This window comes from Hippocampus bargibanti, linkage group LG10 (assembly GCF_051943395.1).
Source record: "Hippocampus bargibanti isolate YZ-2025 linkage group LG10, ASM5194339v1, whole genome shotgun sequence".
NCBI classification, from domain to species: Eukaryota; Metazoa; Chordata; class Actinopteri; order Syngnathiformes; family Syngnathidae; genus Hippocampus; species Hippocampus bargibanti.
The window spans coordinates 3,852,889-3,869,694 of record NC_142743.1 but is presented as its reverse complement, the minus strand read 5'-3'; the positions used below and the strand labels follow the sequence as shown (position 1 = coordinate 3,869,694).

General features: G+C 43.8%; 2 protein-coding genes across 3 annotated transcripts; both read left to right on the top strand.

Annotated features, from left to right (window-relative positions):
* Positions 1 to 2,469: 2,469 nt before the first annotated feature.
* LOC148892163 (malate dehydrogenase, cytoplasmic-like) lies at positions 2,470 to 9,767 on the top strand. 2 transcript variants are annotated; one of them, XM_089005954.1, is made up of 7 exons: positions 2,470 to 2,583; positions 6,558 to 6,656; positions 7,541 to 7,637; positions 8,884 to 9,059; positions 9,125 to 9,247; positions 9,313 to 9,489; positions 9,561 to 9,767. In XM_089005954.1, the coding sequence occupies exons 1-7, from the start codon at positions 2,530 to 2,532 to the stop codon at positions 9,750 to 9,752; spliced, it is 918 nt and encodes a 305-aa protein (XP_088862080.1). In that variant the 5' UTR covers positions 2,470 to 2,529; the 3' UTR covers positions 9,753 to 9,767. The 2 variants fall into 2 exon arrangements, with proteins under 2 accessions (XP_088862080.1, XP_088862081.1); XM_089005955.1 differs by lacking the exon at positions 2,470 to 2,583 and adding an exon at positions 3,652 to 3,808.
* Positions 9,768 to 10,866: 1,099 nt separating this feature from the next.
* LOC148892162 (malate dehydrogenase, cytoplasmic-like) lies at positions 10,867 to 15,227 on the top strand. The gene is made up of 7 exons (XM_089006418.1): positions 10,867 to 10,879; positions 11,403 to 11,554; positions 11,620 to 11,742; positions 11,808 to 11,984; positions 12,056 to 12,169; positions 14,732 to 14,821; positions 14,917 to 15,227. The coding sequence occupies exons 1-7, from the start codon at positions 10,867 to 10,869 to the stop codon at positions 15,037 to 15,039; spliced, it is 792 nt and encodes a 263-aa protein (XP_088862544.1). The 3' UTR covers positions 15,040 to 15,227.
* Positions 15,228 to 16,806: the final 1,579 nt, after the last annotated feature.

Sequence of the window (16,806 nt, the reverse complement as noted above, 5' to 3'; positions counted from 1 at the left end):
ATCATAAAGTCATTTTATTTACCTTTGTGATGGTCGATGGCTCAAGGAGTTCTGGGTTGTACATCTTGGAAGTTGTAATATTGCAATGGTTCCCTTGCTTGTCTTTTCATTTCAAATTGAACTAATGGCTGGTGCCAGTTATTTGTGGAGCCTGATTGATGGGAATTTTAACCTTGCAGTCTACAGTCTGCCTTTGAACTATCAAAAGTTGAAACGAGTCCAAATTTCACTGTTTTCTATCCATTTTGTCACTCTCATCTGCCTGTCTCTTTTATGTTTAAACAACCTCCCCTCACTGCCGCATTCTTGAGCAATCATACCTGTCAACTTATGTTTTCTGCGTATTTTATATATTTTTTTTCATCATTTTGAATTGTGTACGCCGTATAACAACTTTTATACGATAAAAAAATGTCTACGGTTATCGAGTCTTTGTCGATGAAGCATGATATGCGTGTTACATTGTTTTCACAAATTGTTTTCGAGGAATCAACTAGTTATAATGTAGAAGTAAGCATGGGAGAACCGCCGAGTAAGAAGAGAAAAACTCTAGGATCGGGTCGCCACCAAAAACAATGGGAGAATCTCCAAGATGGATGGATAAGATCGTCGACAAAAGGTCCTCAATTTTCGTTCTGTGTTCCGTGTAAAAAGGACGTAAAAGTTGCAAGTGGATTTTACAATCTAAAGAGCCACTTTAAAACTGCCGGACACGTGGAAAATGTTGCCAATCTATCTCTGTTTTTATTCTTGCTATAAGTAAATAATTATGTTGTGTTGTGTTTGTAAGGTTTATTATCGCTTAATTAATATGGGGAATTGCAATCAATAAGAGGAGCAAAAATAATACTCGGATCATATGTATATAATTTTTATCACTGCCTATGGTCGATTATGAAAGCATAATGTGCGCATGCGGGGTAAATTGCATTTCCGCTTGTGTTAGCGTTTATCATTTCAAATAATGTACGGCGTACTACAACTTTTATACGGGATTTGTAATCATTTATAAGGGCAGCTTTTAGCCAATGTTGACAGGTATGCAATCACGTGGCTTTAACCAAAGACGGGGCGGGGAATAGAGGACAAAAAAATGTCGGCAGCCATTTTCTTTTTTGGAGAATGGATTCACTCTCTCTCTCTGTTTGTAACACCCCCCCCCCCCCCCCCCCCAACACTGCTGCGTTCTTGACCAAACACGTGCGGCTTTTAGACTGACAACTGGGGGCGGGGAATAGAGGACCAAAACAAGCCGGGTGCCATTTTCTTTTAGGAGAACAGGCTCGTTCGCGAACGGCACATCACTCATTGTGGCGCTCGTGTGTATCCCGAAAAATAGTTTGTATGTCAAGGTAAAATTTTCATAAATGTAATGTTTGTAAACTGAAAAGTTCGTAAGCCAAGGGGTTCGTAAAGCGACGTATCACTGTACCTTTATTTGTCTTGCAGTGGAGAAATTTAAATTTCACAGCAGCAAAGGTATGAAAGGAAGAGTAAAGGAAAGAAGTAGAAAACAAAATACAGGAGATGCTGGAAAGGCAGCCACTCTTCGCGGCGCCATCTTGTAGTCAAAAAAACAACAAAAATAGCAAATAACATGACAACACAAAGACAGTCATTTATTCTTCAGCACTTGCTGTAACCTCTTTGTGACATGAAGCAGTTCTAGATGAAAGGAGAGGATCAAAGTGTCCTTTTCAGCAGTGGATCAGGGAGTCATGGTGAAATGTGCATGTCTACTACAAGCTAAATGCAGCCAGAATAAAACCTAAAATTAAAAATAAACATTTTATAATAATTCTAACACATTTCATTTCTAAGCGCCTTTCAAAAGTCACTTTACAGTCACAGGATAAGTCTGTGGGTGAGCAGCGGTTCACTCATACGTTCACTCAACCCGGAATAACTCAAATTGATAAAAAGCTAGATAGCAAAAAGATAACTAATAGATAGCTAGCTAGCAAATATACATATTGGCATGATTAGAAAAAAAGTTACTTTAGTTGCCCCCTCCAATATGATTCTTTTGTTTTTGGTCACAACTGACCTGTTCAAAATGAGAATCAGAATCAGAATCAGAATCATCTTTATTGCCAAGTATGTAGAACACACAAGGAATTTGTTTCCGGTAGAACACGCTGCACTAGTATCGTTGTCAAAAAAACTGCTAAGTGGCACTATACAGTTCCATTTTGGCTACTGTTGAAAGAGTTCAAAGAGTTAATGGCTTGGGGGAAGAAGCTGCAATTCAATAGAATTGTTCGCAAAGTCAAACATTGTAATCTGGCTAATAATTGGAAACAATCATTGACACCAAAACGGTTTAGTAGCATCTATTTTTATTCTTTAAATCTCATTACAGACCAGACGGGTTGGGTGTGTGCGTGTGTGGCGCCTCACCTTCATGCAGGCGTTTCGCATGCGCAGCTCGTCTCTGTCAAAATCTGTTTGAAGTGGCGGGAAGGAGGACGTTGGCCGTCATCTTCATATCCGTCGTCACCTGTGCTGAGTGGGCGTGATTGAAGAATCATGTTGACCTTGCTGACCTCCATGTATCTCATGGCGCGGGCCTTTTCGTCGCAGGTGAGTCTATGCGCGCAACAATCCGTCAGCGCCGGCTCCGACCTTGGACATCATCGCAAAATCGCGATTGCCGTTTACGGTTTGGATGCAGGGTCCTTGAATGCATCACTGCCATTTTGTTTATTTTCACCTCCGTCGTTGTTGCTTCCGGAAGTCACCAAGTGACGGAACTCAATAATAATAATAGGCGGGCACGAGGACCAGGAATCTCACCCAGCAGGTGCACAGCGGGGGCGTGTTTAGGTTGAGAGTATCTTACTGCATTTTTCGATATTCAGGTCAGATCCACTTGTTAGCAGTTGGTATAAAGACGTGCTCCAGCCAGTCGTGTGTTCTCCTTCCTCAACTGCTACAACAACAACAATAATAATAATAATAATAATAATAATAATAATAATAATAATAATAATAATTTATAAGCGCCTTTCAAAATTCTCAAGGACACTTTACCAGACGCGCCAGCGTTCACTCAACCCGAAAGTAACTCACTATAAAATGGTCATCGGCACAATAAGAGTCAAATAAAAATGATCCAGCAAATGACCTATAGCGAGGGATTTTTTCTTCATTAGGAGTCAAATAAACAAAATTATCAGTAACTGAGTCGTGAACGTTCGACTTACTCGGCCAAGAAAGATGATTCTGATTCGGAAAAAGTAGACAAACATATTATAATGGCCCTCGGCGTGATAAAGGATACGCACAGTCGCTGGCACAGCTGGTCAGGCTTTTATTGAGCAAACGGAGCAGTTGTTGGTGACAGAACTCACGCTCAGACATTCTCCTCAGGCTCTCTCGCGGACTACTAGTTGTCGGGTCCCAAACATGCAAATCACAAGCACCGGACGTTACAATATGAAGACACCTTATACGACGTTTTAAATGTTGATAAATTATTACTGTTACGATGATGATTATTATTCTCGCTATTATGAGTAGTACAGCTCCTCGGTGATGTAATTGAATTACACATGGCGTTACGTTTCCGGATCACGAGGCCGGTTTGGAGCAATGGGCGCGGATGGGAACCGCGGTGCTTCATGGGACAGTGTGTCCATGACGTGGTGGGTAGCAGGCGTTTGTCCCTTTAAAAGACTTCAAGTCCCACGTGTCGCGCGCGAGTAGAAAGGCGTTGTCCTCGCCAGAGGTGACCCCAAGCCTCCAAGCGGCTCAGTTCACCGTCTTCTTGTCGCTCGTCGTCCTCCTCTCTTCGTCGTCTGACATGGTAAGAACAACACTTCCTTCCTTCCAACGAACTACAATATCACGACAGATGTCCTTTCGCTTCCATTTTCCTGGCAAGCTTTAAAATGCGCGAAACAAAATCCACCTCCTCACCCTCAAGAACACGATTGAATGACATTTAATTCATTCATCGATCGTCCAACGCGACCCGTTTCAGTGACGCGATCGCAAGAACGGAAGATGCAACAAAAAAATATATCGCACGGCGAAAGTGTGGCTCTTGATCGATTGCTGAAAGGTGAAAATATTTAGTAAATGTGACGTCACCAGACCGCTGCCACGCGATCGTGCGGCAGGGGCCTTTCAAGGTAAAATCGGAGAAAAAAAACGATCGAACTAAAAGTCACTTGTGATCACAATGCGAGAGGCACGTTGAATCGTTGGACTTTAAAGGACAACGGACTTCTCTGGACAAGTTGTGTCCATAATTCGTAAAATGGTTTCAAATGACTTCTACTGAGCGTATTTTAATAAGATTCCACCGCATATAGCTATATTTTACGTTTTAAGACTCCCGCTGAATATTCAGGAAGTCTTGTTTTTGAGTTGGTGATAAGTCCGTACGTGACGTCACTAAAGGAACGCCCCTGACCGAAAAAAACACGTTGTAGCAGTCCTTCCATCACGTCAATGTGTTTTGATGTACAGTGATACCTCGGTTCTCGACCATAATCCGTTCCAGAACCCTGTTTGAAAAACGATTTGTTCAAACACCGAAACCATGTTTCCCATTACAAATAATGTAAATCGTTTTAATCCGTTCCAACACGCTGAATGTTTACCTTTTTAGTACAGTATTTTATACATTATTTTATGCATGAAATTGCACATTGAAATGCTGACCAATACATAAAAAGCAATGTATATCTCAGAAAATGTTAAGCAAAATGGCAAAGACACAAATAACATAAACATAAGTGTAACCCAGGCTAATTGTACGTTCGTAAAGAAAAGAATTATGAATAGGATTTTTTACCTTTGTGGTGGTCAGCAGAAGGCATAGGTGGACGGAGCAAATTTATTGTTTGGAAGGAGAGTCCCCTTCCAGAAAAACTTCGGGGAGCTCTTCTGTCTGAGTGGTGCTCACACATTCAAATCTCTTTGCTACGGATGACTCGGCTACAGGATGTTCTTTTCTCTCAAAATATCTATCCAGTGACACTTGCTCTCACTCCCATAGCCACATCACTAGATTTCACAGCCTCCTTATTCTTTAATATCGTACTGATCGTAGATTTCGCCATGCTGTATTCCCTACCAGGGGTGCTCAATACGTCGATCGTGATCGACCAATCGATCTCCATGGTACTATAGGTAGATCGCAAGTCAAGGTGATGTGACATTGTCAGAACTGACGCATAACAAATCAAGTGGAGTTCTTTTGAAAAAAAAAACTAGACGTCAGCCAATCAGCCATCCCTTTATTTGATTGATACACCGGAGAACCAATCAAATGACATCTCATTGAGAGACTCACTGCGAGCTCAAACAACGCCCCTTCGTTGCAAAGTGAACAAGGATGTCGTTAGTTACATCCTAATTTTTCGCTCGGTTTTTCCCCTTAAACGTAAGATAGAGTATAAAAAAGTGGAAGAGCTGGACCAAGTAAGAAGAAAAAAACGTGTCACTTTCATATGGAATGAGTGGATGACTTTTTTTCACGATGACATTTTCAAGTTCGGTTGTCTCGTCTGCCAGTTATCAGAGTGAACTCAGGTAATGGCAAACAATTGACATAATGATGTTGTGTTGTGCAACATATGCAGATATACATCAACATAAATTGCAATAATCTTCACTATATTTCTCAATAAATATAATGAGTAGATCATTTTGACTTGGTCATTTCAAAAGTAACTCCCTTGCTGAAAAAAGTGTGAGCACCCCTGCCCTCGCCAGATCAGACACTCGCACACCTCTTTCATATTTTGCTATCATTTCTTTCTTAAATGCAATAGTCGTACGCACTACTTTTCTTTTTTCACTTGTAGCAACACTTACTTTCTTTGGAGGCATGATTAGGGGCTAAAACTCTTCGTACACCTATATTAAACGCAAGAGCAAAACGCAGCACGTCCGCAAGCGACAACAGTTGGTCACAAAGAGAGTGATACACCCGTACGCCGCTCAGCATCCCACCCTCGCGTACAGACTCACGTGTCGTACTGGCGTTTGAAATGCGATTGTTGTTCGAAGTACGAAGCAAGAATTTCTCAAATATTTTGTTCGGACTCCGATTTGTTCGAACTGTGAGTCGTTCGAAAACCGAGGTCCCACTGTACTTGTTTGGTCTGAAAACCTTGTGTTGCACTCGAAAGCCGCCAGAAGAGGGCGTCCAAGCTGCATGGAAGGAATTTATCAGCCTGTGGAAACGGGCTGATTCATTCCTCACGACAGCTCAGTGGCCATTTTGTGCCTCTTTTCACATTGCAGTCCAGATGCCTCAAAATGACACGGAAGGATTTCTTTAATCGATTGCAAACATGTATGCTTTCCCCTTCAGAACTATTTGAATCATATTCATAACTGGATGTGTAACAAGAAAGCATATTCTCTGAATCTGAAGCCATCGTTTTGATTCTCCAGCAATGCAAGACATCAAAACTGTCAGAACAAGTCTCCTCCCGATTGTTGTTGTTGTTGTTTTTTTTTTTTTTTTAATGTGTGGCACTCGTCAAAATACGAACGGAGGATGAGATGAGGAGCTGCCATGTTTGTTTGTACCACAGGCTGATCCCATCCGAGTTGTGGTGACCGGCGCCGCCGGGCAGATCGCCTACTCGCTGCTTTACAGCATCGCCAAGGGCGACGTCTTTGGGAAGGAGCAGGTGAGTTTGCAAAGCAAAAAACTTGATTGGTTTATCATCCATTGCAGATTGGTCACGACCCTCCACCAGCGTCCCCGTTTTTCCACCCAAGTTTCACTGAGAGCTATGTAAATGCTGTCAAATGATTTAAAAACTGCATTAAAAAAGTTGTTTTGCAGATTTGGAACCATTTTTTTTTACATTGATTATAATAGGAAGTGCTGTTTTGGTTCTTGAACAAATTGGTTTCCGGAACGGATTATGGTGGAGAAAAAAAGTTTTTCACCATACCCGTGTCTCATTGTGACCGGCACATTAGTTTTAGTTTTTTTTTTACAAAGAAGCAGACATGTTTGGCTGAGATCTCTGCAAATGCTGTCAAATAGTTAAAAAGGGCATTAAAAAGTTGTTTTCCAAATTTAGAACCGATTATTATTATTATTATTATTATTATTATTTTACATCGATTATAATGGGAAGTGCTGTTTTGGTTTTTGAACAAACCTGTTTCCGGAACGGATTATGGTGAAAAACTGGGTTTTTCTCCGTACCTGCATCTCCTTGTGACCACCACAGTAGTTTTTTTTTTTTTTACGAAGAAGCAGATGTGTTTGGCTGAGATCTCCGCAAATGTTGTCAAATAGTTAAAAATTGCATTAATAAAAGTTGTTTTCCACATTTGGAACCAATTATTTTTTTTAACATTGATTATAATGGGTAGTGCCATTTCGGTTTTTCAACAAATCGGTTTTATAACTGGTTTCCGGAACGGATGATGGTGAAAACCCCAATTTTGACTGTATTTATTTTTTCAGGGGTTAAGGCTCCGCAATGTCGTTAATATTTGTCAACGGCGGCCCCACAAAGCCCTTTGAACTTGTCCTTTTTGTGTTTGTCTGCATCAGCCTTTGGTCCTGGTGCTGCTGGACATCCCCCCCATGGTGCCCGTCCTGCAGGGCGTGGTGATGGAGCTTCAGGACTGCGCCCTCCCGCTGTTGAGGGGTAAGCCGTCCTTGTTACCGCCCCCCCATTGCCGGGTTTAAGGATAATACTGGGCGGGTAGGGGGGCTAAAACGCCGGCCAATCGCAGCCGGGATCGCCAGGGGGCCGTCAACTGCGACTGAAGTCCGCTTTGATAATGACGCCGGCACGCTTGTTATCGTCTGGCGTCAAACCTTTGACCTTCGAACTTCGGATGTTGCCGCCCTATGTGGACGCTTTACCTAATCTCCTTTGCTAAAGTATAGTGATACCTTGGTTTATGAACTTAATTGGTTCCCAGACAGTGTGTACGGCGAAAAGTGTGTATCCCAAACGTTAATTTCCCATAGGAAACCATTAAAATGAGAATAATCCATTGCCAGGTCCCCATAAAACATCATTTTCTACTTTCTAATTTTCTAAAACTTAAAACTACACAAAATATACCTTATTTTATGTATAATAAATGTGCTATGGTATTGTAATTAAAGAAATAAACTGTACTGTATAATAAAGTCGTTTTATTTACCTTTGTGATGGTCATTGATGGCTTGATAGAATGGATAGCTTTTTGCATAAAGCAGGGGTGTCAGTCATTTTTTGCCGCGGGCCACATTGTAGTTATGGTTTCCTCTCGAGGGCCGTTATGAATTTGGTGAACCCATTAGAATGTTTAAATCCCTTCAAATACAGTAAAGTCTCGTTATATCGATATCGGATATATCGATAGTCCCGGTTATATCGATACTATTTCTATGCACGCACGGAGAAAATTACATGCAAACAGGGTCGGATATATCGATAGTCCCGGTTATATCGATATTTTTTCGGACTCCCTTGAATATCGATATAACGAGACTTTACTGTATTACATATAGAGCACACAGCAAATTAATGAATAACTCGTTTTCAAATCTTAAGTCAAGAATAATGACTTTTATTGTGGTTGACATCCAAAAATATGAAATTTTGGCTCAGATTTTAGTAATGATCATGGAATTTAACAAGTTTGATTTGTTTTCGCGGGCCGAAAAAAATGATGTGGCGGGCCGGATTTGGCCCGCGGGCCTTGACTTTGACACCTGTGGCATAAAATGTCTCCCCTCAGGCAGGCGCTACCTGCACCAAATCCCGCAGACATTTCAACAAGCTGTTGAAATGTCTTCCCTCGAGCCTTGAACTCTCAAAACCCAAATCTGAACTGCTTTGTGGCTCTTTGCAATTTTGCACACACCCTGTGGAACCCCCACCCCCATTTCCCCCCCAGAGGTGATCCCCACCGACAACGTGGAGGTGGGCTTCAAGGACGTGGACGCGGCCATCCTGGTGGGCTCCATGCCCAGGAAGGAGGGCATGGAGAGGAAAGACCTGCTGAAGGCCAACGTGGCCATCTTCAAGACGCAGGGCGCCGCCTTGGACAAGTTGGCCAAGAAGACGGTCAAGGTGTGCGAAGCCGCGAGAGCGACCGGACGCTTCTCGGGCCCTCACCGCCTCGCTTCTTTCTTGAGGTTCTGGTGGTGGGCAACCCGGCCAACACCAACTGCCTGATCGCCTCCAAGTCGGCTCCGTCCATCCCCAAGGAAAACTTCTCGTGCTTGACCCGACTGGACCACAACCGCGCCTCCTCGCAGGTGCGCTAACCGCTAACCGCTAAGTGACCCATCTGCTGACGGCGTGGCGGCTCCTCCCACCACAGGTGGCGCTACGCTGTGGCGTGTCCTCGGACAAGGTGAAGAACGTGATCATCTGGGGGAACCACTCGTCCACCCAGTACCCGGACGTTCACCACGCCACGGTGGAGGTGCGCGGCGCCAAGACGCCCGCGTACGACTGCGTCAAGGACGACGCCTGGCTCAGGGGAGCCTTCATCTCGGTGAGCAGAAGGAAAAGAAGTCCTTGAGAGTGCTGGACCACCAGTAGCTTTCTCACCTTGTTGTTGTGCAGACGGTGCAGCAACGTGGTGCCGCCGTCATCAAGGCCAGGAAGCTGTCCAGCGCCATGTCAGCCGCCAAGGCCATCTGCGACCACATGAGGGACCTCTGGTTCGGAACCAAGGAGGTCGGAGCGCCTCTACTTCTACTTCCTCTCCGTCTTGTGCCACTGCTACTCCTACTCATACTTCTATTACTACTATGACTTCTTCTACTACTTTTTTCCCCACTACTTCTTCTACTATATCTTCTTCTACTACTATGACTTCTTATACAACTATTTCTTCTACTACAACTATCGATGAAAAGGTTTCTTCAGCCGTCATCTGTACTTTTTTTGAAGGTGTCGGACGTTTCGCTTCTTATCCAAGATGCTTCTTCAGTGAACTCAAGTCTTACTGGTAGTATCGGCCCTATATATATCCCGAATGTCCAGACATAGCGGCGCCGGACACTGCTATGATAGGTCCCTACTCTCAGGTTACATCTGTCCCAACCCCAGCAGCAGTCTCAAGTGGTGAGGACGAGACTGCTGGCGGATGTTTGTCTGCATGAAAGAACCAAACTTAAACCGGACCACATCTGCCAATTATTGGAAATCTGCCTTAATTGGATTGGATTGGATATGCCTTTATTAGTCTCACAGTGGAGAAATTTACTTTTCACAGCAGCAAAGTGATGAAAGGAATGAAAGTAGAAAAACAAAATACATGAGCTGCTGGAAAGGCAGCCACTCTCGCGGCGCCGTCTTGAAGTCAAAAGAACAAAAAAAAAAACTAAATAACAAATAATATGACAGCATAGAGACAATATAACAAAACAAAGACACAGAGAGACATTCATTCTTCAGGACTTGCTGTACCCTCTTTGTGATGACATGAAGCAGTTCTAGATGAAAGAGGAGAGGATCAAAGCGTCTTTCCACCAGTGGATCAGGGACATCATGGTGGAATGTGCACATCGACTACAAGCTAAATGTTGAAAGCAAACACACAGCTGTAGCATCCATTGACGAAAAGAGATTTTCTCACATCCCCTGTTCCACATAAATCTGCTTCAATTCCAAGCCGCAACAGTTCCACATACGCATCGGCGCTCTGCGCTGACGCTCCTTTCTTTTTATCGCGGGTTCCTCAAGCCATGCATCCATCCAGCCGCAGACTGTCCAACAGCACTGACCTTTCCGCTAAACAAAGCGGGGCTGTGAAGATGCTGCCCGTTACAGGCGCAAAAATAGCACAATGGCCCCTTTGGTGTCCAGCGATGGCAGTCGAATGGCACCGACATTCCTCCCATTCAAAGTCAGTACTGGCATATTCATGCTGCCGAAAAGTAATACTACGCATTTTCAATTTAGGGAGAAATTTTACAAACAAATTCATGGTTGTGCTATGGGCTCGCCAGTTTCACCCATAGTGGCTAATCTGTACATGGAAGAGATGGAGAAACAGGCCCTCACATCCTTCCCGGGGACAAAACCTAGACAGTTTAGTTTTGTGGACGATACTTTCATCATAATTAAAAAACAAGAAATTCTGCTGGGGTTGGGACAGATGTAACCTGAGAGTAGGGACCTATCCTAGCAGTGCCCGGCGCCGCTATGTCTGGACATTAGGGATATATATATACCGGGCCGATACTACCAGTAAGACTTTAGTTCGCTGACGAAGCATCTTGGATAAGAAGCGAAACGTCCGACTCATTCAAAAAAAGTACAGATGACTGCTGAAGAAACCTTTTCATCTATGGACCACTCCTGTAGGACTGAGAGCTTACACAGACGTATCTACTTCCACTACTTCTGCTACTTCTACTGCAACTTCTTCTACTACTTTTTTCCCACTACATCTACTAGAGGTGGGCTTCAAGGACGTGGACGCGGCCATCCTGGTGGGCTCCATGCCCAGGAAGGAGGGCATGGAGAGGAAAGACCTGCTGAAGGCCAACGTGGCCATCTTCAAGACGCAGGGCGCCGCCTTGGACAAGTTGGCCAAGAAGACGGTCAAGGTGTGCGAAGCCGCGAGAGCGACCGGACGCTTCTCGGGCCCTCACCGCCTCGCTTCTTTCTTGAGGTTCTGGTGGTGGGCAACCCGGCCAACACCAACTGCCTGATCGCCTCCAAGTCGGCTCCGTCCATCCCCAAGGAAAACTTCTCGTGCTTGACCCGACTGGACCACAACCGCGCCTCCTCGCAGGTGCGCTAACCGCTAACCGCTAAGTGACCCATCTGCTGACGGCGTGGCGGCTCCTCCCACCACAGGTGGCGCTACGCTGTGGCGTGTCCTCGGACAAGGTGAAGAACGTGATCATCTGGGGGAACCACTCGTCCACCCAGTACCCGGACGTTCACCACGCCACGGTGGAGGTGCGCGGCGCCAAGACGCCCGCGTACGACTGCGTCAAGGACGACGCCTGGCTCAGGGGAGCCTTCATCTCGGTGAGCAGAAGGAAAAGAAGTCCTTGAGAGTGCTGGACCACCAGTAGCTTTCTCACCTTGTTGTTGTGCAGACGGTGCAGCAACGTGGTGCCGCCGTCATCAAGGCCAGGAAGCTGTCCAGCGCCATGTCAGCCGCCAAGGCCATCTGCGACCACATGAGGGACCTCTGGTTCGGAACCAAGGAGGTCGGAGCGCCTCTACTTCTACTTCCTCTCCGTCTTGTGCCACTGCTACTCCTACTCATACTTCTATTACTACTATGACTTCTTCTACTACTTTTTTCCCCACTACTTCTTCTACTATATCTTCTTCTACTACTATGACTTCTTATACAACTATTTCTTCTACTACAACTATCGATGAAAAGGTTTCTTCAGCCGTCATCTGTACTTTTTTTGAAGGTGTCGGACGTTTCGCTTCTTATCCAAGATGCTTCTTCAGTGAACTCAAGTCTTACTGGTAGTATCGGCCCTATATATATCCCGAATGTCCAGACATAGCGGCGCCGGACACTGCTATGATAGGTCCCTACTCTCAGGTTACATCTGTCCCAACCCCAGCAGCAGTCTCAAGTGGTGAGGACGAGACTGCTGGCGGATGTTTGTCTGCATGAAAGAACCAAACTTAAACCGGACCACATCTGCCAATTATTGGAAATCTGCCTTAATTGGATTGGATATGCCTTTATTAGTCTCACAGTGGAGAAATTTACTTTTCACAGCAGCAAAGTGATGAAAGGAATGAAAGTAGAAAAACAAAATACATGAGCTGCTGGAAAGGCAGCCACTCTCGCGGCGCCGTCTTGAAGTCAAAAGAACCAAAAAAAAAACTAAATAACAAATAATATGACAGCATAGAGACAATATAACAAAACAAAGACACAGAGAGACATTCATTCTTCAGGACTTGCTGTACCCTCTTTGTGATGACATGAAGCAGTTCTAGATGAAAGAGGAGAGGATCAAAGCGTCTTTCCACCAGTGGATCAGGGACATCATGGTGGAATGTGCACGTCGACTACAAGCTAAATGTTGAAAGCAAACACACAGCTGTAGCATCCATTGACGAAAAGAGATTTTCTCACATCCCCTGTTCCACATAAATCTGCTTCAATTCCAAGCCGCAACAGTTCCACATACGCATCGGCGCTCTGCGCTGACGCTCCTTTCTTTTTATCGCGGGTTCCTCAAGCCATGCATCCATCCAGCCGCAGACTGTCCAACAGCACTGACCTTTCCGCTAAACAAAGCGGGGCTGTGAAGATGCTGCCCGTTACAGGCGCAAAAATAGCACAATGGCCCCTTTGGTGTCCAGCGATGGCAGTCGAATGGCACCGACATTCCTCCCATTCAAAGTCAGTACTGGCATATTCATGCTGCCGAAAAGTAATACTACGCATTTTCAATTTAGGGAGAAATTTTACAAACAAATTCATGGTTGTGCTATGGGCTCGCCAGTTTCACCCATAGTGGCTAATCTGTACATGGAAGAGATGGAGAAACAGGCCCTCACATCCTTCCCGGGGACAAAACCTAGACAGTTTAGTTTTGTGGACGATACTTTCATCATAATTAAAAAACAAGAAATTCTGCTGGGGTTGGGACAGATGTAACCTGAGAGTAGGGACCTATCCTAGCAGTGCCCGGCGCCGCTATGTCTGGACATTAGGGATATATATATACCGGGCCGATACTACCAGTAAGACTTTAGTTCGCTGACGAAGCATCTTGGATAAGAAGCGAAACGTCCGACTCATTCAAAAAAAGTACAGATGACTGCTGAAGAAACCTTTTCATCTATGGACCACTCCTGTAGGACTGAGAGCTTACACAGACGTATCTACTTCCACTACTTCTGCTACTTCTACTGCAACTTCTTCTACTACTTTTTTCCCACTACATCTACTATTACTACCTCTACTTCTACTACTACGACTTTGTAATACGACTATTTCTTTTACTACTTCTACCACTTCTTCTACTACTACTTCTTCTACTACATCTTCATATACATCTACTTCTACTACTATGACTTCTTATACAACGATTTCTACTACTACTTCTACTACATCTTCTTCAACTTCCTCTTCTACTACTTCTGCTACTATGACTTCTTACACGACAATTTCTACTACTTCCACTACTTCTACTGCTATGATTTCTTCTACTACGACTTCTTCTTCTACTACTGATACTACTATGACTTCTTATACGACTATTTCTTCTACTACTTCCACTACTTCGACTGCTATGATTTCTTCTACTATGACTTATTCTTCTTCAACTACTTATTCTACTACTACTTCTACGACTATGACTTATTACACGGCTATTTCTTCTTCTACTTCTTCTACTGCTACATCTACTTTTCTACTCCTTATACGACTATTTATTCTACTACTTCTACTGCTATGATTTCTTCTACTACGACTTCTTCTTCTACCACTTCTTCTTCTACTTACTACTATGCCTTTTCCCACTACTTCTTCTTCCTCTACTTCTACTACATATTCTTCTACTGCTATAACTTCTTACACAACTATTTCTTCTACTGCTATGATTTCTACTACTATTTCTTCTACCACTTTTCCTACTGATTCATCGACTTCTTCTACTGCTTGTGCAACTGCTACTCATACTTCTTTTACTACTATGACTTCTACTACTTCTTCTACTTCTTGTATCGACTTAGTCCTCTACTTCTTCTCTTCCTATGTCTGGATGATGCTTTTTTTTGTTTGTGTTCAGGGTGAATTTGTGTCCATGGGGGTGTATGCCAAAGGAAACTCTTACGGCATCCCAGAAGACCTCATCTACTCCTTCCCTGTCCAGATCAAAGTCAGTACGGAAAGTGATTCCATGAGATTGGATCCCCTTTTGAAAAAACATTTTTTCATTTCAATATATCTTTGTTTGGGAAAAAACAATTCCAGAACCAGAGCTGGAAGGTGGTGGACGGCCTCAGCACCAATGACTTCTCCCGGGCCAAGATGGATGCCACGGCCGCCGAGCTGGTGGAGGAGCGAGACACCGCCCTGGATTTCCTGTCCCAGTGACTGGGCCAGCTCGCCCGCGCCACTCCCAGCTGTGAAGACAAGACCGGGCAAGCCCGTGTGTCCCGCCCTCTCCTGCGTTCTTTGTGACCACAGACCTTACAACGCTGTCAATCATCTTAATCTGGTGTAGGTAGAAGCACTTGGTCAGTAACAAAAGCAGAATAAAACCATCCAGCTTAACCACAAAATCTTTTTTACTCGTCATGTTTTACAGTGCAACACGACCTCCCCCAAAAAATAAAAAAAATTGGAGTGAGGAAAAAATGGACATCAAAGTAGTAACTGCTGAGAATCATTGACAGGGAAGCCAGGCACTCAAGTGACTAAAACTAACAGAAAAAAGAACATACTTTACGAGCGAATCCAATTCCCTGTGTATTCAAATAAAGTACGTATTTTATTTTCTACTAACATTAACAAATTGAACAAAGAGTCAAAAGATTGACAGCAAAGGCTGAGCTTTTGGCACGAGACCGTCAACGTGTTCACATGATCACGAAGCTAAACTAAAGACAAAACAAACTGTCCACTTTTCCCATGTTTTTAATTTCATTGGACGTGAAATAAATGGAACATCCGGCAGGGATGATTGACAAGAGAATCCGACCAATCATCAACGGCCAGGCGTCACTTCCGTGACGCCAGATGGGGGTGGGGCCAGCTTGGGAAAAGCTCAACAAGCGCGTTGCCGCCACCTAAATTAACTCAGATCGTGCGGCGGCTCTCCTAATGCTGAGATCGCGTCTTCTAATCTGGAGGTGAGTAAATCCGCCAACTGTTGCGCGTACGTGGCACGCATTATTTTCACAGATGCACACTTTTCATCACAATAAGACGACATCGGCGACATGCAAATTTGTGACTCTTTCAAACTTAAGTAAACTGCCGAAGGCGAAAAAAAAACAGTGGATATTTATTAGAAAAAGACTGGCGTTTTTTAATGAGTATAAATGTAGCAAATGACGTTGTGTCGCTTCTGTTCAGTGTTTGCGAATTATAAGACTTTGAAGCCCGGTTTAAATGTCAACATAAAGCTCCCACTGTCAACATTGAGCATTACGTTGTGTTAAGTTCATACAGTCTACTTAGTATCCAAAATTAGATATCTAGTAGACTCTAATAGATATCTAATATTGGATTGGATTTCCTTTATTAGTCTCGCAGTGGATAAATTTACATTTCACAGCAGCAAAGTGATGAAATGAATGAAAGTAGAAAAACAATATACGTACATGAGCTGCTGGAAAGGCCACTCTCGCGGCGCAATCTTGAAGTCAAAAGAACAACAAAAAAACTAAATAAATATGACAGCACAAAGACACAGACAACAGCAATAGATTCTTTACTCAGTGTTTTTTAGGTGTTCAATTATCTTACATGTTTCGGCGTATACTTCCGCCCTCGTCAGAGTGTCACGGATGTTGTGACGCGCCCTTTTCACTGAAAAAGCCACTGTCTGTAAATAATCTCCCTTCACTTCAACGTCTCCCGTGGCATCCGTCAAGTTTGTTCCATTTCTCCTTATTCTTACTTTCAGCACAAATCTTATCACTGTTGGTCACTGAAAGCGAGGTCCAAGCTATTGAAGTACGGGGCAGGCAGGTTGTGATTAGCCAGGTGGCAGATGACACCACACTCTTCCTGAAAAATTCTGAGCAAATTCCAAAGGCCGTAGCTCTGGTTAAATAGTTTTCCAAAGTGTCAGGTCTCTCGCTAAATATAAATAAATGTGAGTTGTTAGCTGTGAAGTCATGTAATGAGTCTACT